This window comes from Pelobates fuscus, chromosome 5 (genome assembly GCF_036172605.1).
Source record: "Pelobates fuscus isolate aPelFus1 chromosome 5, aPelFus1.pri, whole genome shotgun sequence".
Classification (NCBI taxonomy): Eukaryota; Metazoa; Chordata; class Amphibia; order Anura; family Pelobatidae; genus Pelobates; species Pelobates fuscus.
Genome location: NC_086321.1, coordinates 313,940,273 through 313,966,475, shown reverse-complemented (window position 1 = coordinate 313,966,475; position 26,203 = coordinate 313,940,273). Strand labels below are relative to the sequence as shown.

Below are 26,203 nucleotides of genomic sequence, written 5' to 3'. Positions count from 1 at the left end.
CGTGTGTTTATATCCACAACTGCATGTTGCTTTGTGGAAACAAATTGAAAGCCTGGCATTGTAATACGTGTATGGACATGCTTATAACAAAGCATGGGCCCTCTCCTCATATAGTTGGCCGTCAACAGGCACTTTGATGCAATGTGTCTGTGGTCACTGGATCACATTGCATACCCTATCTCTCAGTCATGATGCAGAGTTTATGCTTGCAAGGATATCCAGACCTTATCCACCTGGTATCCACATAAATACTCCTATCTATCGTTTAGAGGGGTTAATTACATAATAACCATTGAAGGTAATATGTTGGTTGTTCTTCCTATAGAGGAAAGATAGACTTGCCCAAAAGCTTTTTCATGGCTAGGACAAGCTCTTATAGAGAGAGGTAATGTACTTCTGACTCCTGAAAAGGAATATTGGTGGCCCAATATGGGAAATACTGTAATTCATGTGTTTAGTAATCATAAGCATTTGCTTATTGCCACATTACTGATGTACTGTTTATTGAAATATTAATATCTAACGTACTTTTTGAATTACTATACATTGGAAGTTTGCCAACATCTCATGGTTATAAATATGTTTTTGTATGTGTTGATGCATGTACCAGGTTTACTTGGATATATCCTCTGCGAAGTGCCACCTCTGATACCACGTTTTCTAGTCTCACTTCCTTAGTATGCATTTGATAATCCCAGGGCCATCCATTTGGATGGTGGTCCTGCAGTTACTGCAAAGGAAACCTAAAACTGGGCAACCGCATTTGGGTTACTTTGGGATTTCAGTGCCCCAACCACCCCCAAAGTAGTGGGGTTGTGGTCTGGGAAAATGCTGAGGTTAAATGATTATTAACCAAGTTACCAGTTGCTTGCCCCACACAGTGGTATCTATTTATTCCTATGGTACAGATGAGCATTCACAACATACCTGATGATACAAATGGTGAGACACCATATGAAATGTTACACGTTTTTTCACTGACAATCATATTTCTGCACCATGGAGAGCTTAGAACCATTGGTTCTATTAGAGAAATTTAGGGCATTTTTTTTTCAGCCCACCTCACCTTGCACCACCAACTTTTTCTTACTGTTGGCCAGCTTGTCCTGGAGAGGGTGACTCCGAGAACTTTTACTACAGAGAACAATCAGAGCCAACCGAGAACAGTAAGTTTTGATATTTTACAACCTGCTAAATACTTACAGGACGTTCACAGAACCACTGACTGACACAATGGATGCTGTTAAAGATGACAAGATAAAACAAACAGAGGATGACAGAAATGCCACCAGAACACAGCCACTAGAATCATAGCCACGTAACAGACTGAATCATGATCTGACATCTGAACCTGCAAATGTGAAGGAGAAGGATGAACGACAGACGTGATACATTCACAGTTAATATGGAATGTATGAAAAATGAATCATCAACATCATTATGGAGAAAACAGACTGAACCTGAATTATCTTATACAGTAAGAAAGAAATGCAAAGATGGAAGCAAAAGGATGCTAGAAAATTGGTTATGGTGTCTCCTTCTTACAATCTGCAGCATTATCATAACATCAACCCTAGCTGTCGTTTTAAAACTGCATTGGGATTATGTTAACAAGCAGGAAGCACCTGAACTGACTTGGACTGCACATTATACAAGTTCTTTGATCGTGAGGACTGCCTCCAAGAACTATCTCAAAAGGAGAGACACCGCTCACAGTGCAATGATTGCTAATGTGACCTACACTGGTATTTCACAAGGAACCTATTGAGATTATTCCAAAAAACGATTATACATGAGAAAGATGTGATTGGACTATTACAAATCCTAATAATGGACTCAACGATGATGGCAAAGCATGCTGAAAACAGAAAAAGACGGGACGGATGCTTGTGAAAGACTTTGGATGCACCTATGAAGGTGATGTAAGAAAAGACTATGCAATATAGTTTATCATTGAATGACTACCGCAAACAGCCTTCTTATGCTGAAAAGAAGTGCTATGTTAATTCTGGACATTGCTATTATCCAGACAGAAGATGACCGGAAAAAGAAATAAAGGCTGATAATTGTCAACACCCAGCTGTTTCTCAAGATGGAACATGGTACTGAGAAAACCTGATTGACTATCAAAGCGCCTCACAGTACAAGACACAGATTGTTGCCTACAACTCAGGAAACGTGGTTAATAGGAAGGAGCAGAAGAAGAGGAATATAGATTTCCTACTGGAGTGAAAACCATGCTGGAATAATATTCTGCAACAATGAACTTTACAATGACATTTGGTGGCATATGAATTTGAATTCGGAAGAAACATATCAATTAACGAAAGAAACCTCGATGCAATTAATAAATAATAACAACACAGGCCTACTAAGAGCAGATGCCCTGCAAAGAGAATGGAATATAAAAGGCCAGCAAAATCTTTCAGAAACCTGACATCATGGGACACTTGTACTAAAGCCCGATTTGCAGCTTTTCTTAAACTCTACATATTATGTACATACCTGCAAAGCAAGGAACTCCTGTAAACATAAACACAGAGACATTGATACAACAAGGAATCTGTAATGGTTCTGTTGCAGATGTGATCTACCGATGTACTCCTTGCTCTTTTGGTATAACTATACCAATCAAAACGTTAAATGGCTCCATAGAATCAAACGACAAAGGATTTTTGCTATATTCTGGACTTCCAGGAATGTGGTGCATGGACAGAAAAATTATAATTACTAAAGCAATCATGCTACTTTTTTCCCTGTATCAGAAATGTGTCAGTGACAACGTGTAATATAATACAGATACTATAACTAATGGTATAAAATAAACACATAATGTGTTAATTACAAAGGTGGATAGACTTTGTGAATATCTGAAACGCAATTGAAAATTATTGCTAAAATGCCAAATGCAGCTGCAGTATGGCCTACAAACAAATATATTAGATAAAGTATAAGAGCATAACAGCTAATTACCCAGATAAATAATTGAATCCTGATAGTTAAAGATCATATGATTACAATAACAACTGCAATAACGTTTAAACTTTAGAAGAAAATGTGAAGTGTTCTTATTAAATCAGAAACTACTCGATATTCGTTTAAGTTTGCAGAGTGGTATAATTAATATAAGTGAAGTACTTCAACAGTTAAAATGTAACTGAAAGACAGACAGAAACTTTACATCAACTATCATAAAGTTTATTTATAATGATAAACATATTCAGTCTGCCAGAGCTAAGGCCAGTCAATGGAAAGTAAAAGAGTATTATGGATTAACCCGTCCAGCTGATAAACATGATGAGTTTGGAAATTGATCATTTAGGTCACCTATTGCAAACTGGTGAAAAGATGTCAAAGATATAAATTCAACATCCATACCACTCTATGTATATATATTAAAATACACGTAATCAAATATTTTATCGGTTTTTCAAATACCAGGGAAATGTTATTTGGTTTTGATGGTTAAAGGTACATAAAGCCACCTATACAAAGGTAGAGTTAAAATATAAATACCTTCAATATTGCATCTAAGTGCTTTCTTAACTCACTTTTAGAAATAATAAAAAATCCAAATCATCTTAAGTTACACCCAACAGCCGCTGGTAAATATATTTAAAAAATTAAGATTCTCATTGTTAAGCATCCAATCTTACGAACGTGACTTTCCACAATGGCTGTCAGATCTTGGTAAAAAAAAAAATAAAAAAAAAATTCAATATTTGGGTGTTTCTGGTATTTTAAGCCACTAATAACTGTAGTTATTATATTAAAAAAACGTAACTTAGGGAATAAGTTGTCTTCTCCCTAACAGGACAAAGAAAGATGAATAATGTCATATTTCCAATTATCAACTATTCTAAATATATTGAGACATTTTGAATAAAAGAGTATTTTTATCATTTAAAGAGAATGTAATTTTACATACCATTGTGAACAAAGGCGGTAAATACTGTTTCATATTATCCTTATATCTCTAAATCATATACAATGGTTTATCTTTAAAACAAAACACTATAAAGATTAACTGTTACTATTTCATCTATCATCATTATTATACAAAGTATAACAACAAATGTAAAGATTTTTCCACAGATTTTACCTGTTAACATTTTTAGCCCAACAGCACCTAATGTCATTGAGATGTCTATCACTGAGATGTTACAAAGATTCCAATCCAGCAAAAAGAGGCATTCTTGAGAATCCACTTCGATTGCTGTATCAACATAACATTTACTATAATGGGATCCATGTCACTTAAGACAATGTCTTGGAAATGCGGTCAATTAATTTATTCCGTAAAAGAATATTGGAGAGTATCTAATCTATACACATCATAAACGGTGTAAAAATGTTTCATGAAAAAAACTAAATAAAAAACAAAAGACAAATACCAACACCATCACCACGGTGATAACAGATGATGCTGATTCAATATCTGCAACCAATTCTAGCCAAATATTTGGAAAGCTGGACTCTACAATCTATACTCTAAAACAAATACCCGGGTATTCTACAAACATAACCTCCAGCAATGTATCTAAGGAATGTACACTTCTACAGGCCTTTACAGACTTTGGATTACAAATACAATTACTACTTTTAACTTTGGATTAAAATTCGTATCCGGATCCATCCGAGAATATCTTACTCTGGAACTTGGTGTTCTTTTCAATTCTTTCCTAGACAAAAGCTTTGCTCATTTTAATCAACCACCTTTACAGGCAAAGATCACACTACGGATGTTTTACTGTTACAACAATGATCAAAGAAGCTGGGAGCACAAAAAAAACCTAGACTGTTGGAGAACTTTGGTTCACTAATTTAAGGAAGAAATGGTCTACAATGTCCACAGTTTAATGGAGAGGGTGTTATGGGCAAATGCAAATATTACAAGTTTTAGAATGAAATGTTGTATTTCTTAAACTGTGTACTTTGTCTTTAAGAGATATTGCAAACTGACAAGGTGTTAGAAATGGAACATATTGTTTTTCATAGATGTTTCTTTAAGCAATAACCTCAGTGCATAATATGTTTGCGCCATTTTGTCCCAGACGAATTACAATAACAATAACGCATAAACAAGTTTCAAGGCTATACTACGACTCTTTCAGTACACAATATACTGTGGTAACCCCAAGTTAATGGAACTTCCCCAAATCCGGAATCTCCCACGACTGTGCACTTACGTCTTAGTATAAACAACAGATAAGCTATTCAGACTTTGGGAAGCCATCTTGTCTCTTGAACTTGATGGAAGTTCCCCAGGTCCGGGAGTTTCCCATGACGTGTGCACTTGCTTTTAGTTATGGACTTTTTCATATTTGAACTATGGTGACTCTAAAATGACGACACTTAAGGTATAAATAGGTGTACTTTTAAATGTTAACAGACAGAGGAGAGACTTGGAGACAGACGCTGCTCCATCTTAAAATGACTGAGAGGCTGACATGATGACATGTTCAGAAGGGTATGTTAACCTATTAATGGTATTTGCAAGCATTTAATTTCATCTTATAAACTCTGCTATAATGGATTTGATATGTCTATATTTATATTTTTATATAATAAATATCTAAAAGACAAAATCTATGGCTTCCAAGACAATCCTTATTTTATATTGTATTCTCAATTATTTACATATGTTAAATAGAGGATCTCTTACTAACTATATAACATTATGGCTAAGATATCTGTATGGTTAGCCCTACTAAGTTCTATGCTTTAAGACATTATAGTGGTAAATAAGGGAACCGCCAGCGGTTACAGGTTCACGAACGGCGAACGCGAACTTCCTCAAACGTTCGCAAACCGGCGAACCGGGCGAACCGCCATTGACTTCAATGGGCAGGCTAATTTTAAAACCCACAGGGACTCTTTCTGGCCACAATAGTGATGGAAAATTTGTTTCAAGGGGACTAACACCTGGACTGTGGCATGCCGGAGGGGGATCCATGGCAAAACTCCCATGGAAAATTACACAGTTGATGCAGAGTCTGGTTTTAATCCATAAAGGGCATAAATCACCTAACATTCCTAAATCACAATGGATATGGATTGACACCTGACATATGACATATTGACACCTTGACATATGGATTGACACCTGTCCTCAGAGACCCTGATACACACTGACACAGAGCAGAATAGGGACTGTCCCCCTACATAGGGTCACTTGGCAGATATGGATTGACACCTGTCCTCAGGGACCCTGATATACACTGACACAGAGCAGAATAGGGACTGTTCCCCCTACATAGGGTCACTTGGCCGATAGGTATTGACACCTGTCCTCAGGGACCCTTATACACACTGACACAGAGCAGAATAGGGACTGTTCCTCCTACATAGGGTCACTTCGCAGATATGGATTGACACCTATCCTAAGTATCCCTGATACACACTGACACAGAGCAGAATAGGGACTGTTCCCCCTACATAGGGTCACTTGGCAGATATGGATTGACACCTGTCCTCAGGGACCCTGATACACACAGACACAGAGCAGAATAGGGACTGTTCCTCCTACATAGGGTCACCATTTTTAGCCCAAGGCAGCTCATCTCATCAGGCCTTTTTTAGTCGAATGTATCGCCCACTGTCAGTCCCTTCGGGATCCATCCCTCATTCATCTTAATAAAGGTGAGGTAATCTAGACTTTTTTGACCTAGGTGACTTCTCTTCTCAGTGACAATACCTCCTGCTGCACTGAAGGTCCTTTCTGACAGGACACTTGAAGCAGGGCAGGCCAGAAGTTCTATCGCAAATTGGGATAGCTCAGGCCACAGGTCAAGCCTGCACACCCAGTAGTCAAGGGGTTCATCGCTCCTCAGAGTGTCAATATCTGCAGTTAAGGCGAGGTAGTCTGTCAGTTGAGTCGTTCTCTGAGGGACTTAAAAAGCTCCGCATATCCTCCAACAACACATCTTTAAAGCGTCCTGTCCTTGCCGGCGTGGTCGTGGAAAGAGGAGGATTACTTTCACCTCTTCCCCTGTTAGATTCCCGTTGTGCTGTGACATCACCCTTATACGCTGTGTAAAGCATACTTTTTAATTTATTTTGCAAATGCTGCATCCTTTCCGACTTGTTGTAATTTGGTAACATTTCAGCCATTTTTTGCTTATACCGGGGGTCTAGTAGCGTGGACGGGTCGTTCTCCTTCAGCCTTTTTATACGAGGGTCCCTCAACAGGCACGACAGCATGAAAGACCCCATTTGCACAAGGTTGGATGCCGAGCTACTCATTTCCCGTTCCTCCTCCTCCGTGATCTCAATGAAGGTATGTTCTTCCCCCAGCCACGTACAACACCACGGGTACCAGATAGGTGACAACGAGCACCCTAGGATGCCTGTTGTGGTTGGTCTTCCTCCTCCTCCTCAAAGCCACATTCCTCCTCTGACTCTTCTTCCTCACAATCCTCTTCCAGTGAGCGATGCTGATAAGGTGGTGATGGTGACCACAACTCTTCCTCTTCCTCTTCACGCTCATCTACGGCCTGATCCAGCACTCTTCGCAGGGCACGCTCCAGGAAGAAAACAAATGGTACGATGTCGCTGATGGCGCCTTCGGTGCGACTGACTAGGTTTGTCACCTCCTCAAAAGGACGCATGAGCCTACAGGCATTGCGCATGAGCGTCCAGTAACGTGGCAAAACAATTCCCAGCTCCACAGAGGCTGTCCTAGCACCCCGGTCATACAAATATTCATTAACGGCTTTTTCTTGTTGGAGCAGGCAGTCGAACATTAGGAGTGTTGAATTCCAATGTGTCGGGCTGTCGCAAATCAAGCGCCTCACTGGCATGTTGTTTCGCCGCTGGATATCTGCAAAGTGCGCCATGGCCGTGTAGGAATGCCTGAAATGGCCACACACCTTCCTGGCCTGCTTCAGGATGTCCTGTAAGCCTGTGTACTTATGCACAAAGCGTTGTATGATCAGATTACACACATGTGCCATGCACGGCACATGTGTCAACACACCCAACTTCAATGCCGCCAACAAATTTGTTCCATTGTCACAAACCACTTTGCCGATATCCAGTTGCTGCGGAGTCAGCCACTTTTCCACCTGTGCGTTCAGGGCGGACAGGAGAGCTTGTCCAGTGTGACTCTCTGTTTTTAAGCAAGTCAAGCCCAAGACGGCGTGACACTGCCTTATCCGGGATGTGGAATAGTACCTGGGGAGCTGGGGGGGTACCGTTGATGTGGAGCAAGACGCAGCAGCAGAAGAGGACTCAGCCGAGGAGGTTATGGAAGAGGATGGAGTAGGAGGAGTAGAGGAGGTGGCAGCAGGCCTGCCTGCAAATCGTGGCGGTGTCACCAACTCCTCTGCAGAGCCACGCATTCCATGCTTGGCAGCCATAAGCAGGTTTACCCAATGCGCAGTGTAGGTGATATACCTGCCCTGACCATGCTTTGCAGACCAGGTATCAGTGGTCAGATGGACCCTTGCCCCAACTCTGTGTGCCAGACATGCCATTACTTCCTTTTTCACAATCGAGTACAGGTTGGGGATTGCCTTTTGTGCAAAGAAATTTCGTCTGGGTACCTTCCCCTGCAGTATTCCAATAGCCACAAATTTTTTGAACGCCTCAGACTCCACCAGCTTGTATGGTAAAAGCTGGCGGGCTAATAGTTCAGACAAGCCAGCTGTCAGACGCTGGGCAAGGGCGTGACTTTCTGACATTGGCTTCTTACGCTCAAACATGTCCTTGACAGACACCTGACTGTGGGCAGATGAGCGGGAACTGCTCAAGGCGAGAGACGGAGTGGCTGATGGTTGAGAGGGGGCAAGGAGGACAGCAGTGGTTGATGTGGCTGAAGATGCTGGACCAAGAGGAGGATGGCGGCTTTGAGTTTGTGTGCTGCTTGTACTCATGTGTTGATCCCATAGGCGTTTGTGATGTGCGATCATGTGCCTACGCAAAGCAGTTGTACCTAGGTGGGTGTTGGACTTTCCACGACTCAGTTTCTTTTGGCACAGGTTGCAAATGGCATCACTGTTGTCCGAGGCAGACACACAAAAAAAAATGCCACACTGCTGAGCTCTGCGATGACGGCATTCTGGTGGTGGACATAGCATGCGTTGATTGGCGTGCTGTCGGGCTGACCCCGGGTGCTGATGCATGCTGTCTGACTGTGCCACTAGCTCCTTGCGACGACCTCCCCCTGCTTCCAACTCGTCTCCTCCTCCTCTCTGTCTCCCCATCTGAACTTTCGCCCTGTTCTTCTTCTTGCCGAGCGGGCACCCACGTGACATCCATGGACGCATCGTCATCATCAACCGCTTCACTTGTATCTGACAACTCAGCAAAGGAAGCAGCAGCGGGTACAACATCATCATCATCACACCGTACGTCCATGTGTGTAATGCTGCCTGCCTGAGACATATCCCTGTTATCTACATCCTCTGGCAATAATGGTTGCGCATCACTAATTTCTTCAAACGGATGTGTAAATAACTCCTCTGACATACCAAGTGAAGCCGGTGTGGTGCTAGTGTTGGTGGTGGCTGCAGGTGGGTGAGTGGTATCTTGATAAGTGCCCGAAGCTAAGCTGGAGGAGGATGGTGCGTCAAGGTTCCGAGCGGAAGCTGTAGAAGATCGGGTGTCCTGTGTTAGCCAGTCAACTATGTCCTCAGAACTTTTCAAGTTCAGGGTACGTGGCCTCTGAAAACTGGGCATTATTCTAGGGCAAAAGGGAATCACAGCACCACGACCACGATGGCCCCTGCGGGGTGGCCTGCCTCTGCCTGTCATTTTTTTTTTTGGATTAGTGGTACTATGCATGCAAGCTACTGTGAGACCAGATATGAGTGGCACTGTGCAGTGGCAGAGGTTGTCAGAGTACACGCTGTAGGCCTGACACACCCGCTTGAAGACAACTAACTGCTATTCAATCTATCACAGTGAAAAAAGTTTTTGGGTTTTAAATGCACGCTATTGTGACACCAGATATTAGTGGCAATGTGCACTGGCAGAGGTTGGCATAGTACACGCTGTAGGCCTGACACACCCGCTTGAAGACAAGTAACTGCTATTCAATCTATAACAGTGAAAAAAGTTTTTTGGTTTTAAATGCACGCTATTGTGACACCAGATATGAGTGGCAATGTGCACTGGCCGAGGTTGGGTTGGCAGAGTACACACTGTTGGCCTGACACACAGACGCTTGCAGAAAACTAACTGCTAATTAATCTATTACAGTGAAAAAACATTTTTTGTTTTTAAATGCAAGCTAAGAATGGATACAGAAGGTGGAATTCATACGGACCATGGAAGAACTAGATGCCTCATACTCAAATAAATATACCACATACACCCTAACATGGCAGCCATGGTTGACCTACCTAGGCCGTTAGGGCTATTAAAGTGCCGTCCTTATGCGACCCCCTCACCACCTACCTGACCCTTACCCCACCCCTTTTTCCCTGTTATGCAACACCAATTGTACAACCATAAGAATTGAATCTATACCTTCCGACCGATTCTGTATTATGTCTGTTAACTGGATTCACTAGAATTCTGTTTTGTTACATTACTTTGTGTTACAAATGTGACCATGGAAAAAACAAAGAAAAAAGGCGCAGACCACGATGCCTGTATAGAATGCAGACTTGCCATATTTGTGCATGTACAAGTATAGTTCCTCCCTTGTTTGCTAAAATAGGTGATTTGAAATGGCCTTGTAAAATATAAAACTGTATTTTATGTCTGTGTGCAGTTCCTTTATCTGTATTTTGTATGTTGGTCTTTACAACAGCACCACTGCTGAGAAATGTATGTTCTTGGTGTGCTCCCAGTTCCCCTTTTTTCTATGCAGTATTTTACCAGCAAGCACCTTAAGTTTGAAATTTTCTTTGAATTCACTTTGAATTCCTGGCAATTTTCACTTTAGTGAGTTAGAAAGTAATTTAAAGAAAAGACAGTGAAATTGTAGCCCCATGGAACTTGAGCAGCATAAATGGAATAGGGCCCTGACAGGGCTTGGAGGCGGGCTGAGGGCATTTTAGCTGCTGTCACCATTAATTTCCTGACCAGTTCGAGTTGTTTTTTTGCTCTGGTTCGGCCTGGTGGGGGTTTCTTCTTGTGTCTTTCAGATGGAATCGCTGATCGCTGCGATCAGGGTGGCAGCGGTGGTGAGCAAGGGGTCTGCATGGAAGCAGGAGCGGCTCAGCAAGGTGCTCATGGTGGCTGGTCAAGAAGCCATGGGGACCGCCCGGCTGGCTAGGAAGAGGAGGCCCCCGGCAAGATCGATCTTGGACCCGGGGAGTGAGGGGCTGGCAGGGGTTCTGCGGCGCCAGCGGCAGTCCTGGACGGAGGAGGGAAGGCCATGAAAGGTATTCGGCGGCCTGGAGGCCCGAAGGCGGGCAGCAGTGCAGAGCCCGGACAGTGGGGTGCTGCGCTTGGACGGCAGACCGCTGCAATCATCAGTGTGGGTCTGGGGCCTGTGCCTGTGATCCCCTAGTGATCCCAGGGCAGTGTTGGAGGTACAGGGACTGAACATGACAAGCTGCCCAGGAGTCCTTCTTGTTGCCCCAGGTCCCGCGGCAGGCCTGATTCCGTAAGGTCGGTGTACCGGGTGGCTACGCCGGATGGTGATGGAAGAGGCCGGACCGGAGAGGATTCGAGGAGCAGCCCACATGCCTTCGGCAGCGGAGGGTTTGGCCAGTGAGTCTGGTCCTGCTACACCCACACAAGGATTCATTTAATTGACACACTGCAACACCTGATTGACACGTGGAGAAAAGGAAAGGTGGCTAGCGCAGATGCGGGTCAGGTCTGGGTGCTGGGACGGCGAAAAGTCTGGCGTCGTTGGCACAGGCACCGAGGTGAAAGGGGTGACGGGTCTGCATCAACGGTGGACGGTGACAGGAAAAGGGCGGTGCTGATAGGTGGTGTTCCGGATGCGGCGTGGCAAAACGTTTACGTCTCATTTTCTGGGCAGTAGGGGGTACATCTAAAGCAGGAAGTGAAGGATAAGATATTGACGGGTGAGTTTGTTGAGGTGTTTTCCTCCTGCTTCTGGAGGAGTATATAGATCTTAAGGAGGATGACAAGAGGGGTGGCAAAAAGGAGGAGGAAAAAAAGAAGCGGTACAAGAAAATTCCAAAATCATTTGTCAATTGGCTACAGGCGTTTTGCATATTGGCCAGTGTTCTTGGCGAGAAGATGCCAGGGATCTGTTCCTAGCTTTTCTGCTATCTTGACGGCATTTGGGAGGCCTACGGTGGAAGTATGACGAACAGTTCCGGCAGATGCTGGCGGCCAACCCGGGGATGCGGTGGAACAGGATGGACCTACCCTTATGGTTTAAGCTGGGGGGCGGTCTTCTTCGTCAGCCGCAGTTATAAAAGGCATATGCTGGTTGTACCATTAGGGGTGCAGCGGTGCAGCGTGCAGGTTTAAGCACGAGTGCTCCGGGTGCAGGGGCAGCCATGCCCTTCAGCTGTGTTTCAATAAAAGAAAAAGCGGAACTGCCAGAGGGTCAGCTGCTGCCAGATCAGCACCCGCTGCCCAGGGGCATAACCCCAGTGAGGTTAGGCGCGATGCTTCCATGGCTAAACCGCTATGGTAATATAGCCAACGCGGAAGTGTTGAGGGACAGGTTTTCTGAGGCTTTTATCAAACCGTTTTGGGAACGGGAATTCCCTGTGAATTTTCACAATTTACGCTCGGTGGCAGATTTCCCTCAGGTGGTGCGGGAGAAGCTGAGAAAGGAGATTCAGTTGGGAAGAATGGCGGGGCCATCGACGCTAGGTTGGTAAATTCCAGCTCATCCACCACCTCTCGTTTCCCAAACGGGGGTCAGTCAATGACGACATTGACAAAGATTTGTGCTCATTCTCTTATGCATCATTCGAACGGGCGGTCAAGCTGGTTAAGAAGGCCGGGTCTGCTGCGTTGATGGCGAAGGTTGACATTGAATGCATTTCGGCTGCTGCCGGTGCACCCAGATAGTCAACATTTGCTGGGTTGTTTCTTCGAAGGGCAGAACTTTGTGGACCGTTGCTCCATCTCTTGCTCCTATTTCAAGAAGTTTAGTACCTTCTTGGAGTGGGTCGTTCAATAGGAGGTGGGGAATCGGTCGACGATTTTCTATGCGTGGGACCAGCCAGATCCCACATGTGCCTGCGGACACTCAAATGGTTGGCGGGGCTATTTGGGGTGCCATTGGCAGAGGGCAAAACGGAGGGGCCCCCGAATGTCTCAGCTTCTCATGACTGGAGATTGACTCGATCAAGGGTGACTGTTGGCTTCCTCCGGAAAAGATGGCAGGGCTTCGGGGGGCAGTGGGCAAGGTGTGTGGTGCTAAGAAGGTTACCCTGAGGCTGCTGCAGTCTCTGATCGGAAAGCTTGTCCCGGGCGATGGTAGGGGTGCGGGATCCACACTACTTCATTCAGGTTTCAGCTGACATGAAGGCCGACCTGGGAGTGTGGGACGCATTCCTTACACTCTGTAATGGCACGGTGATCTTCTGGAAGGCATCAGTGTCAGCCAAAAAGCTGGAGCTGTACACCGATGCATCGGGGAACGTGGGATATGGGGCATATTTCGGGCGATGGTGTGCGGAGCCATGGCCGATGGCATGATCTCGTAGCCCGCTAATCCGTAACACTGCATTCTTGAAACTCTTCCCATTGGTGGTGGTTCTCGCATTGTGGGGTGATTTTCTCCGGGACCAGAAGGTATTTTACTCGGACAATATGGCTGTGGTACATGCGGTGAATAATGTCTCCGCCCTGGTGGTATGCCTCATGAGCAAATTTGTGCTGCTGTGTATGTCTCTTAATGTGGTATTCTGAACGTGGCACATTTCAGGGGAACTTGAATGTCGTGGCTGACGCCTTGTCTCATTTGCAGGGGTCTCGGTTTCGGATGGTGGTGCCGGAGGTGAACGAAGCTGGGCAGGCCTGCTCGGAGGAGATCTAGCGGCTCGGGACAACGTGCTTGTTGGATTTGTGAAGTCATCGCTGGCTTCCGGTACCTGGTCGGCTTACTGTAAGGTGTGGGAGTCTTGGGTGCATTCTTGTGGTACACCTGCCAACTATTGGCACTATAGGCACATGTCGGCATTGGCATTCTGGTTCAAACTTCGGGGTTGGGAAGATCTTACCAAACGTTTCATTGTGTGGCATGCTCTTAAGGGGTTCCGGAAGGGTCACGTGGTGCAGGACTCTAGGAGATCCATCTCCTTTCACGTACCTGTGGGTTTGGTGTGGGTGCTTCCCAGGATTTGTTTCAACAAATACGAATCGCAGTTGTTCGGTTTGGTGTTTGTCTTGGCTATCTTTGGTGCCTTTCTGCATCGGGGACTTAGTTAGTGACAACAAGGGTGGCAGAGGGGGCGTGAGGCTGGGAGATGTTTCGGTGTCAACCGATAGAGTGGTGGTGCGGCTGGCCCGGTCAAAAACAGATGTCATGGGGAAGGGGGTGGACATAGTGCTACCTAGAGAAGTGGCCGGTGGGTGACGTGTCCTTCTTGGTTCATTAGGGTGGATTTTCACTGTTGTGCTTCCAATTCTTCTGGGTTTTTCACATGGGCTTAGGGGTGCTGGGACTGCAGCCTAACCAGTTTGGGACACACTCCTTTCGCACAGGTGCAGCTACGGAGGTGACAAGATTGGGCTTAGGTGACGAGATCGTTAAGAAAATTGGGAGGTGGGAATCCGTTCAGTTCCGGTCCTAAGTGTGGCTAGGGAGCCTGGTTTAAGCGGCTGGGTCTAGGGTTTCTGAAGATGCAGCCTAACTGCCTCTTGTCTCCATAGGGCAAGTGGTGTGGATTGTGGGCCATTCCTCCATCTTCTGGGCCAAATGAAGGGCTGCAGTTTGTTTTAAGGGTCAGCCGCTGGGCTTTCCTGAGGGCCAGATAGCGTTGAAATGGATCGGATATCAGGGTTACAGGTGGCAGGCCGTTTGTGGGGAGATCCTCGGTATGCTGGGAAGTGGTAAGAGACCGGATGTGTTAGTACTGCATGCTGGAGGTAATGACATGGGACTCGTCCTACAAAGGCAACTGGTGAAGTGGATGAAGCAGGACTTGAACAGGCTGCGGGCACTAGTCCCTGGGGTGCAACTGGTGTGGTCAGAGATGGTGCCTCGGTTGCGGTGGTGGCACGCACGAGCTTCTACCGCGATGCAATGCGGCCGTGGTACGGTCAAAGGGTCGATGGCCTGGTTTGTAAAAAAATTGGGGGGAGTGGTGGTTTGGCATAGGGCACTGGATGATAGGTTGCCTGGGTATTACAGACAGGATGGGGTTCACCTTTCGGATGTGGGGTTGGACATTTTCAGCCTGGGGCTGCAAGAGGGGTTGCACAGGGCCATGTTTCTTCTGGGTGGTGGAGCTCAGACAGCTTAAGGTCTGAGCTTGTGGCGGGGTTAGTTAGGGGAATATAGGGATAAAAGGGCCCCTGGTGGAGTTACAGAGGAGTTAAGGATGTTTTGGCTGAGTGGTTTAAGTTGGTTGTTATAATGTTGGTGTTATGAGCCCTTGGTAAGGTAAAGGGTATCCGGGTATACCCCTACCAGGAGGCGTTAAGTTATGTTAAATATGATTTGTGTATATTTATGTTGAATTGTATATGTATATTTATAGGTCGTTATATTGTTATAAGAATATTTACAATTTGGCCTTATTACTTATGATGTAAGGGATATGTATTGTTGATGCATGGTTGGGTGGGGGCGGGCAAAGACTTTTAAAATGTTTCATTGTATATATATTTCATAATGTTCAATAAAGCTGTGGACATATTGACCCATAACTCAGTGGTTGGAATTTTGGGGTAAATGGTGGGGTGTGGGTGGTGAGGGGTCTCTCCTCCTGCCCAGATGGTGACAATGCACCTGTCATGCACTTTATGTGAGGTGAGAAAGAGACAGTCTGGTATAGAAAGAGGAATTACTCTGTAAATTGCTAAGCTTTGCTGAACAGAAGAGTTTGAAAGTTTTTAGTAAATAAATAATCAGACAATAAAGTCTGTTACCGGACCTGACACGGCGGCCCTGGTGTCTCTGGCAAGGTGTACCAGTTCAGGCAATGGTATTGTCTGTGGGTTTCTTTTTACATATCCTCTAGAATGTAAGCTCAATGAGTACGGCCCTCCACCTCTCTGTTCCTGTATGTCCAGTTGTCTGGTTACAATTACATGTCTGTTAGTCCACCCATTGTACACCGCTACGGAATCTGATAGCGCTATATAAATAATACAATAATAATAATAACCTGCACCACTAACTCTTCCACTATTTGCTAGGACTCCTCTTTGGTGGCGTATGCAGGTTATACTGCGCTAGTATCTGGTTACTATATGACCTTCTATCCATCTATTCTTCTGTCAATACTCGTATTAGTAATTACTCTATAGAGGACAATGAATAGTGATATCTTGTGAGACCTCAAGGAAGAGACAACCAGTTTCATTCTTGAATAAAGCAGCAGCAGCTAACTTTATTCTGGAGTTCCCAGCTTTCTTAAAGACCACAGCACAAAGGAAATTTATTTCCAAATAGAGAGCCAGAAATTATGCTGTACTTGTTAATACCAATGTGGGATGGGAGACCTCCTGCCTGAGGGATGCAATTTTTTTTTTAGCTAATTATCCCCAGGGGGGTCTTTTCTTCTTATCCCAAGACATTCCAATGGAAATGATAGTTCTCCCCACTACTATGCAAATAAAAACTTTACACATGTTGAAATGCCTCAATTCTTTGGAATTATTTTTCTTAGGACATACAAAGCAGCTGAGACCATAACTAGCAAATATGCCAGTTTTGTCACACTGGAATATAAAAGTGTGAAATCATAAGATCTGTTTTTCTAAATCTCTCTAACACTCTTCTTACACAGGTTCAGAAGCTGATTGTGCTGGACCCCCAAAAAAGATTGACAGTCTCGCAAGCTTTGCAGCACCCATGGGTGCAAGGAAAAGCAGCTAAGCTTTCCCATATGGATTGCACACAAAAGAAACTTCTAGAATTCAATGCCCGGCGCAAATTAAAGGTGATGTGCAATTATATTAGACATACCATTTCCTCAATAAATATTAAAACATTTTTGATATGTTCACAGACAACATTTAATCATTTTGTGTATCATTTCACAACTTGTATTTTTAATTGTGTTTTCTTTATAGGTAGCTATGAAAGCAGTAGTAGCATCAAGTCGCTTGGTAAATCATGTTTACCATGAAAACCCAAGGAATGTGCAAAAGTCGGCGAGTTTAGGTTTGAGACCAGAAGATTCCTGCTTGTCAACAGATCCACAAAGTCTTCTGACATCATCCAACACTGAGCAGACAGAATAACTAAACACACAAGTGACATGTTAAGGGCTAAATATGCAATCCTTTGGTCTTCCACTGAAATAGCCTCTTTTGCAACTTTACGGAAGTAATGTTGCAAACTGTCAGCAGTGAATAAAAACTGAAGGAAATTGTCATCTCGGATAAAAACTGCATGAACTTCATTTTCATGCACTCAAGATGAACTCAGAAGTTGGTAGAAATATTGGAGCAAAATCAACAGCAAATTTTCTACCCTTGACCCGAAAGGGTTGAAACGTTGCTGCTGATTTTGTCCAATAAATCTACCAACTTCTGAGTTTATCTTGAGTGCCTCGATCATTGTTGAGTTTTCAAACTGTCTAAGCGAGGCTCAGCCACCCTCAGGCCTGGTTGCACCCTGGGAACCTGGAGAGTGCGGTATCCTTTATTATATTGACATTGCTACATTTTCATGCAACATAATTTGGTGCACGTGCTTAAACTGATTAGTTTCAAACATATGTAATGACATGTAATAAAATATATGGCATTTTAAGATTTAAAAATCAGTTTGTTTGTGTGTTGCATCTAGGGTGTGGACATTAGTCAAAGAACAAGATCTTATTAGATAATAACGTTAAATGTAAAATGTCGAACATGTAATTATAACATACATAAATAAAACATTTTCATCTGGGCATTTTTCTGTTTCTGATAAATAATTTTTTTGCATAGGATATTTTTGATGAGTGGTACTGGCATTCCAGTCATATATCTATGGCATAAAAGCAAAAGTGTGCCAGAAATACTTTAATAAGTCACACAATTACATCCAGGGTCACACACTCCTCACCCTCTACTTTCTCCAACTGTGTGTCTCTCACAGTAATACCATGAACACAATGCCCAGGATGCAGGGTGTCTGTGTGAGAACAGAACACGCATGGCTCTTACACCTGCAGTGCCCCCATGGACCTCCTACCACCTCCCAAAATAAATAAATAAATAATATATTTAATTTTGTTTGTTTGATACATTATATCAAACACAGACATTTTCTCTCTCACACGCTTACATACACACTCTCAAACAGCACTGCCATCGGAAGTCTAGGAGCCCCTTAAAAAATATATCTGTGCGACAAACTCCTTCTGACACACACAAATATATACCTACACAATACACAATCTTAGACACACATAAACTAGATTTTCACTGTCAGACATATACATATATTGTTCACAGCTACCTCACCACTCATCCTTGGTGGACCCTGTACATTTTAGCAGAGTAGGTACCGGCATCCCTGGTATTCAGGTGTTTACTCTGCCTTAACACATTGTGGTTTTACAACTCTATTCCCCTCCCTCCCCCACCCACCTCAAGGTCGACCCATCTCTTATAACATCTGTGACAATCCACTATAGCTTTATCCTAAATGAATCTTACAAAAACAAAATACTGTGGGAACCCATAGACCATGTATATTATGATGTAATAAATGTTTATCCGGTACAAAGCAAATCTTACCATAAGTTTATTTATTTTATTGCTATTTATTTTATTTACCATATTATTTTTTTCTACTTAATTTATTTGTCGTTTTGGTTTTTCATTGTATTGTGCATTATTGTAAACCCTACTATTGTAAACACTAAACAAGTAGTTTAGACATATATTGGTACATAACATCCAAAAATTAAAATGGTTTATTCATAGTTGTTATCATATCTAGCATATTTTCAACATCTAAACAGTATTTACATAGCGTATTATATGTGAAGATGGTTCCATTTACTCCAGAAAGAATACTTCCTTTATCAACAGGTAGTAGGACAAATTGAATATGTGCATATTATAACATAAATAGAAGAGAAAAAAAGAAAAGAAAAAAAAAACCTCAATTAGTTTGATTTCTGAGATGTACAAAATACCCCTTTCCATTAGCCTATAGTATCATATTTCATTTCTTACTATTTCAATTTAAATTTCATATTTTTCTCGCTCTTTTCACAATTAAAAGACATTATATAATTAGTATTTTGTTGTTATGTTGAAATTATCTAAGTCTATATTTAATCTTTACTTCTTAATTGTAGAATGAGGAATAGTATTTGTAAGGTTACATGAGGTTCCGAAGATATCCTCCAATGTCTTTCTGATTGTAAACCCTTCACAACGCTAGACATTTAGAAATTTTGTAAACACGTTAGAAATTTTCCGTCATGCTTGTCCTACAGTTAAGGACGCAAGATGGAAAATTTCCGTCATTTACTAAAGTTAAGTCCAGATCGCGGTATTCTAACACTCGATTGCACTGTCCCTGCGACTGTCATAGCTCTGACAGCCTGTGTGCTGCAGGGACTTCTGATCTGCCTTTCTGGGCTTCCGCGGTCAGTGTAAAGTGCAGGGAGTGGATCAGTGCTGATCTGCTTCTCCTGTACAAAAGAAATAAATTATAATGTTAAAGTTAAATCCCACCCACCCCTTTCCCCTGCTTTAATAAAATTAACCCCTTCTCTGCCAAGTGATCACTGACTACAGTGATCAGTTGGCAGGGACTACATTTTACTGTGATCTGATTTTTTTTTAATTTATTTTATTAATTAATTTAAATATTTTAAAATGATATATTTAGCTACCTGGGGTGGGTGTAAGGTAGTGGGGAACTGGGGAATTTGGTGTTTAGCTAGCTATGGGTTAACGTTAAAAAAGTTTTTTTAAAAAGCTTTAAAAAGTTACAAAAATGTTTTAGTAACGTTTAGAAAAAGTCCCACCCACCTTTACCCAGTCCTAATAAAAATTAACCCCAATTCCTGCCTGTTGATCACTGCCTACAGTGATCAAAATACAGATCACAGTATTATACTGTGATCTGATTTTTTTTTTAACCCCTGAGGGGTAACATTTATTTTCTTTTTAACCCTCAGGGATTCAATTTATTTAATTCATTTAAATATTTTTAAATATTTTAAAATTATATATTTTGCTAGCTGGGGTGGGTGGAAGTTATGGGAAATTGGAGAATTTACTGTTAGTGATGCTTACTGCTAGTTAGAGGTTAAAGGTAAAAAAAGTTTATAAAAATGTTAAAATGTAAAACAAGTTAAGAAAGTTTAACCCCTTAAGGACACATGACATGTGTGACATGTCATGATTCCCTTTTATTCCAGAAGTTTGGTCCTTAAGGGGTTAAAAAAGTTAAAAAAAGAAATAAGTTAAAACAAAGTTTAAAAACAAGTTTCAAAAAGTAAAAAAAGTTTAAAAGAGTAAAAAAAACCTTTAAAAAAATGCTCATTACCACTACACCTGGAACAAACTAGCGAAAAAATGATCCCATGCTAAGGTTCAACATATGCCTTTTGAAATACCCCAGGGTGTATTCTTTTAAAAGTAGTATGCATTTGTGGAGTACTTTGAATACCAAACCAGCTAAACTACTCTAAAATGGAACATGGACACAGCGTAAAACTTCAAAGTTAGAATAAAACTGAATGGCTGCGTCTCAACATCTACATATACCTGGCAAAGACACATACGGGGGTATTGTTGTACTCAGACGACATAGCTGAGCAGCATATGAAATATTATACAGCCGTAGCACACATACAATTTTCTAAATATTCCAATGACCATTGGAGGGAATGCCCTCCTGCCATGTCAAGGCAAAACTCTCAGGTGGGTCCTACACTAACCTTTCACCTTGCTTCCTTGAGCTTCTGGCAAAGATATCTCTTAAGAGGCAAAGAGTGGTATTGTTTTTATATACACCCCTACATACTTAATAACACTTAATACGGAACACATGGAATGGGCGGCAGCATTGTAACATAGCTGTGTGGTACAAAAAGTGAATACAAATACAAAAAAACAAGTCCTGCACTCAAACTCTGGTCACTCTTGGGCGGCAGAAACGGCCATAGTACACATCAGCCTCAATACATGCAGTAAAAACCAAAGAAAATAAATTATTTTTTTTCCTCTCACCATTGGCATAAATTGGTGAAAAAATGGTGACAAGTTAAGGCAGAATATACGCCATATAAGATACTCTGGGGTGTCTGCTTTATCAAATGGAAGCCCTTTGAAGGGTTATTTAAACAGTCAAACTGCTATAATACACCAAAAATTAGACAGAGGCCCTGTCACGGGTGGCGGTCCGAAGACCGGGATCCCTGAGTGCCTGATGATGAAGATAGGAGTCTCAGTGTGGAAGTGGACAATCAGGGTCTGGTACAGGGTAACCACACGCCTCCTGGTGTTGAGCACTATGGTTTGTGCGGTCACATACCAGAGCCCTGATGCAGCTCAGCGGAAGCCGGGAGCTAGATGATATTCTGATATATATCCAGTACTAGAAACAAGGTAAGACAGGTAAGACAGGCAAGACAGGCACCAAACAAGAAAACAAGACAAGACTAGAAGAACCCAGAACCAGAGCAGGACAGAAAGCAACCGCCTAGATATGCATGACTAAATAAACAACAATAAAACACACACAGTACTTACCTGCAAAGAAAGGAGCAGAGGAAATGAGACCACTGCTTGCAGGAACAGACAAAAAAAAAGGATTAATGGAAAAGGAATGGGTGTGGCAACAAAAACCAAACATTTAAAGGAATCCAGTAGTCTGGGAATTCCAGGAACGGAATAAAGGAATGAGCCCAGAAAGCCCAGCATAAAGAAAACCAGACAGAATAGAAAACCAGAAAAACCAAGAAAAACTAAACAGGTATTGTAAAAAGAGTACTGGATATCAGCCAAGGCCAGAAATATCCGCAGAATTGAACAGGATGTGACAGGCCCATCAAATCCATCTATGAAAAAATTCTAACAAAAAAACCTGAAATAGCCTTGTCTCTTATGTGCCATTGTAGCTTCACAGAATAGTGCCAAAGGAATACAATGGGGGTATCGTTATACTCATCAGATGTAGATGGACACAATTCTGTGCAGGAATAGCACACACCAGCTTTATGAAATACACGTTACAAAAACCTTGTTATATGTGTATATGTCAAAATAGAGAAAAAACACAATTTACTCCAATATTTAGCAGAGATTGGCAATGAAACGGCTACGTAAAAAGTGTCAGAATAACCTTAGGTAAATCGCCTGTGATGTCTACTTTATATAAATATATACTTCTGTGTGGCATTTTTTTTTGTGATGGCTACTAAACTTACAAGACTAACATACCAACTTTTAAAATTGCTTCACATTGAAATTTTATTTCAGTTCTTTTATTTTGTGACCTGTAAAATTCAAAATAAGCTGAAATCCTATACATATTATGTTCTCTATAAATCAAGACACATAAATGAATTTATTGAATTACTTTTCCTAAGCTGGACATATTAGGCACACGCTATTATTGCCAAATGTGTGAAATATTTTATCCCCCCCCCCCTTCCCTTAAGCTGTGTCCTTAAGGGAAGATTTCTACCCAAAAGATAAACAAATTTCCTTTATACAGTGTTTCATCATTCAAAGTGGGGTTTTATCAGCCAGATTCTATACACAATCTCTGCCTTTAGATTACTAAATATATGCTCATTACCAACACAGCACTGCTCTCTAGGGAATGAGACAAACAGGGCTGAGAGGAAAACAATAGATAAAGATATTCACCTTGTATGGCATACCCAACTCATTGTCATAAATACATCATCTACCTCATCTCTGTCCTAACTCACAATGACCTTAGTCAGTGCTCACACAAAACGTATTTGGCTCCACTTGATGTTTTTCATTTCCCTCATTATTGTCAGCAGCCTTACTAGATAGCTTAAATTACAAGCAACTTTCACACAGTTGCCACGGTGCTGTGGCCCATGGGGAATCTTCTTCACGATTGCATACATATGATATCTAGTATTACAGAGCGGCACCTTCTAGGGTCCTACCTTTGCATTCTTTCTACTCCAAATGTCTTACTCTATTTTATTTTCCTTCGAATATATAATGAATTTGCCATGGCAGCATGAGGAATATGTGCTATCCTATGTGCTATGTCTGGCAGTGCCCCACGAGTAATCTGAATTTCCTGGTGCACAAACTTCTCAAGATGATGTAACACCCAAGGGGTAAATGCTTTTAATGCATTTCCTACTTTTGATACCTTGTAGTGTTTCTTTAATACTTAGAGATAACGGAGATAGATATATTTCACTTAACAAGACCATGTGGAACAGATGCGTCAGATTCATTTCTTAATGATTGGCCTCGCATTCACACAGCAGCAAACAAGTGCTGTTCCCACATGACACCCTGACACTATGGAAACCACCTCCTGAGGCCTTAAAGAGGGTATTAAAAACAATATGCAGAAACATATATCACAGCGCCATCCAATGTCTATTCTAAAAATTATCTCTGGTCTTTGTAATTAGCTTGCAGCTTTTGTGTTATCCTAGTTAAGTAACATTTAATTTGTTACGTTTGTGTCAAGTTCCTTTCTGGAAGACCAGTCACATTTATCAGTATAGTTCACAGATTTAGGTCTATTAAAGAGAGGGTATTAAAAACAATATGCAGAAACATATATCACAGCGCCATCCAATGTCTATTCTAAAAATTATCTCTGGTCTTTGTAATTAGCTTACAGCTTTTGTGTTATCCTAGTTAAGTAACGTTTAATTTGTTACGTTTGTGTCAAGTTCCTTTCTGGAAGACCAGTCACATTTATCAGTATAGTTCACAGCTTTAGGTCTATGACCTAAGGGTTAGTGTTTAGGTTTAGCTTAGGGATAGGAAAGTTAGAGAATGGGCAAATGATCAGAGCAATCTTTTGGTTACTTTAACTTTCCTAAGTGGTCACGATTATAACACTGAGTGTTGTGTTATTTCCTTTTGTCAGTGTCCCAAACACCAATGAGACTCTTTAACATTGTTAGCCAAATACCCACTGAAAAAGCATTTTTTCCCCTTTTTTTAACGTTGCACACTGAGAGGGAGGCAGGAGGGAGTCCCTGTTTCCCCAACAGCTAGGAAGGGAGTGCACGGCCTCCACTTCTTCCCCCTCCAGACCATAATGGAGAAAGGTACCTGTCTGTATGTATGTCTGTCTGTAACTGTGTGTGTGACTGGCTGCCTGCTGCTGTGTGTGAGGGGGATTGTCTTCCTGTAACTATGTGTGGCTAAAAATAAACTAAAAAGCACAAGCGAGACATTGGCAAACATAGAGGACAGGACTCATAGAAATAACATTAGAATATACAGGATTCCTTATACTATACAACCGAATAAGTTAGAAGACTATCTAAAAGGTATCATAAAATCAGTGAAACCAAATCTGTCTGACTCTGAATTAACTATAGACAGAATAAACAGACTCCCACAACCTGACACAATTCCAAAAGATGTCCCTAATGACATTATGGCACAAATTCACTTTTACCACATGAAAGGATTAATTTGCAAAACACTACATTACCTATTTCATTGCATCAAAGTTTTTCAGGACTTTTCATCCCATACCATTTAACAACGCAAGGAATATCAGCAATTTACCTCTGAACAAAGCAAGTGTAACATCTGCTATCTTTGGGGATTGCCAGTAAACAATTATTTTCTGCAACAATGGCCAAAATTACCTTATTACCTCACTAGAGGAAGAATTAGAAATAGTACATACTCTAACTCCACAAAATCCGGAATGTCCACCAACAAGAGTACCATCAACTCCGCAGCCACAAAGAAAAATGCAAAGAAAACAATCGACATCACAATGAAAATGTTAAATATTATATGTATTTTTTTTTATAGTCACATTAGTGTTTCAATAAATAGTAGAAAAGGGAAAAGTAGAATTAATACAATAAATGTTATATATTTTTTTTGTGAATCTTTCTTTTATTAAGGCATGCGAGGTGGGTACAGAATAAAGAAAGGGAAATGTACGAGTGGTAAACAATATAGGGTTAATACAGCATTAACAGTGATTTACATTTCCGATATATTAATGCTAGTGTTGTCGCAAACCCGAAATTTTCGGTTCGCGAACGGCGAACGCGAACGCCCGCAAATGTTCGCGAACCGGCGAACCGTGCGAACCGCCATTGACTTCAATGGGCAGGCGAATTTTAAAACCAACAGGGACTCTTTCTGGCCACAAAAGTGATGGAAAAGTTGTTTCAAGGGGACTAACACCTGGACTGTGGCATGCCGGAGGGGGATCCATGGCAAAACTCCCATGGAAAATTACACAGTTGATGCAGAGTCTGCTTTTAATCCATAAAGGGCAGAAATCACCTAACATTGACACCTGTCCTCAAAGCCCCTGATACACACTGACACAGAGCAGAATAGAGATTGTTCCCCCTCCTCAGAGACCATGATACACACTGACACAGAGCAGAATAGAGACTGTTACCCCTACATAGGGTCACTTGGCAGATATGGCGGGGTCGTGGGAGGATGACTTTCACCTCTTCCCCTGTTAGATTCCCGTTGTGCTGTGACATCACCCTTATACGCTGTGTAAAGCATACTATTTAAATTGATCAGCATGGCCTCTTGAGTTTTTATAGTTTTCACGCTGCTTGTAGTTTATATATGGTTCACAAAAATCAAACAAACGATAAAGTAAACATGTAAGGATTCAGAATATTCTTTCAAACCCTTACACATTGTGTGTACGTATTTTTTGTCTTAAGTTTGTGGCTTTAAAGAGGTTCACGTTGTTTCTATGATGTGCATAACATGTTCTTGTAAATGTTTGTTAAATTTTTCCTGGAATTGTAATTTTTGAATCTGAATAAAGATAGTCAAATCCCTGATACACACTGACTGTCAGGGTACCTGTGGTCTCTACCTCCGAAAGAGGTAGAGACTTAGCAGTTCCTTCATCCGGACGGCCTGATGGCTTCCTTCCTCGCGGTCTATCCGGTCGTGCAAAGCCGGCCGCGAGGGAGTGACTGCCTTTTACAGCATCACG

At 42.1% G+C, this 26,203-nt stretch overlaps 1 protein-coding gene across 2 annotated transcripts in view; it reads left to right on the top strand.

Annotated features, from left to right (window-relative positions):
- Positions 1-17,953, top strand: part of LOC134611553 (calcium/calmodulin-dependent protein kinase type IV-like) — a 131,261-nt gene extending 113,308 nt beyond the window's left edge. For both annotated transcript variants that reach the window (XM_063455537.1, XM_063455536.1), the window contains exons 11-12: positions 16,851-17,003; positions 17,137-17,953. In XM_063455537.1, the coding sequence (XP_063311607.1) occupies positions 16,851-17,003; positions 17,137-17,307 (324 nt within the window). In that variant the 3' untranslated portion in view covers positions 17,308-17,953. The remainder of the gene's footprint in view (positions 1-16,850; positions 17,004-17,136) is intronic.
- The last annotated feature ends 8,250 nt before the right edge of the window (positions 17,954-26,203 follow it).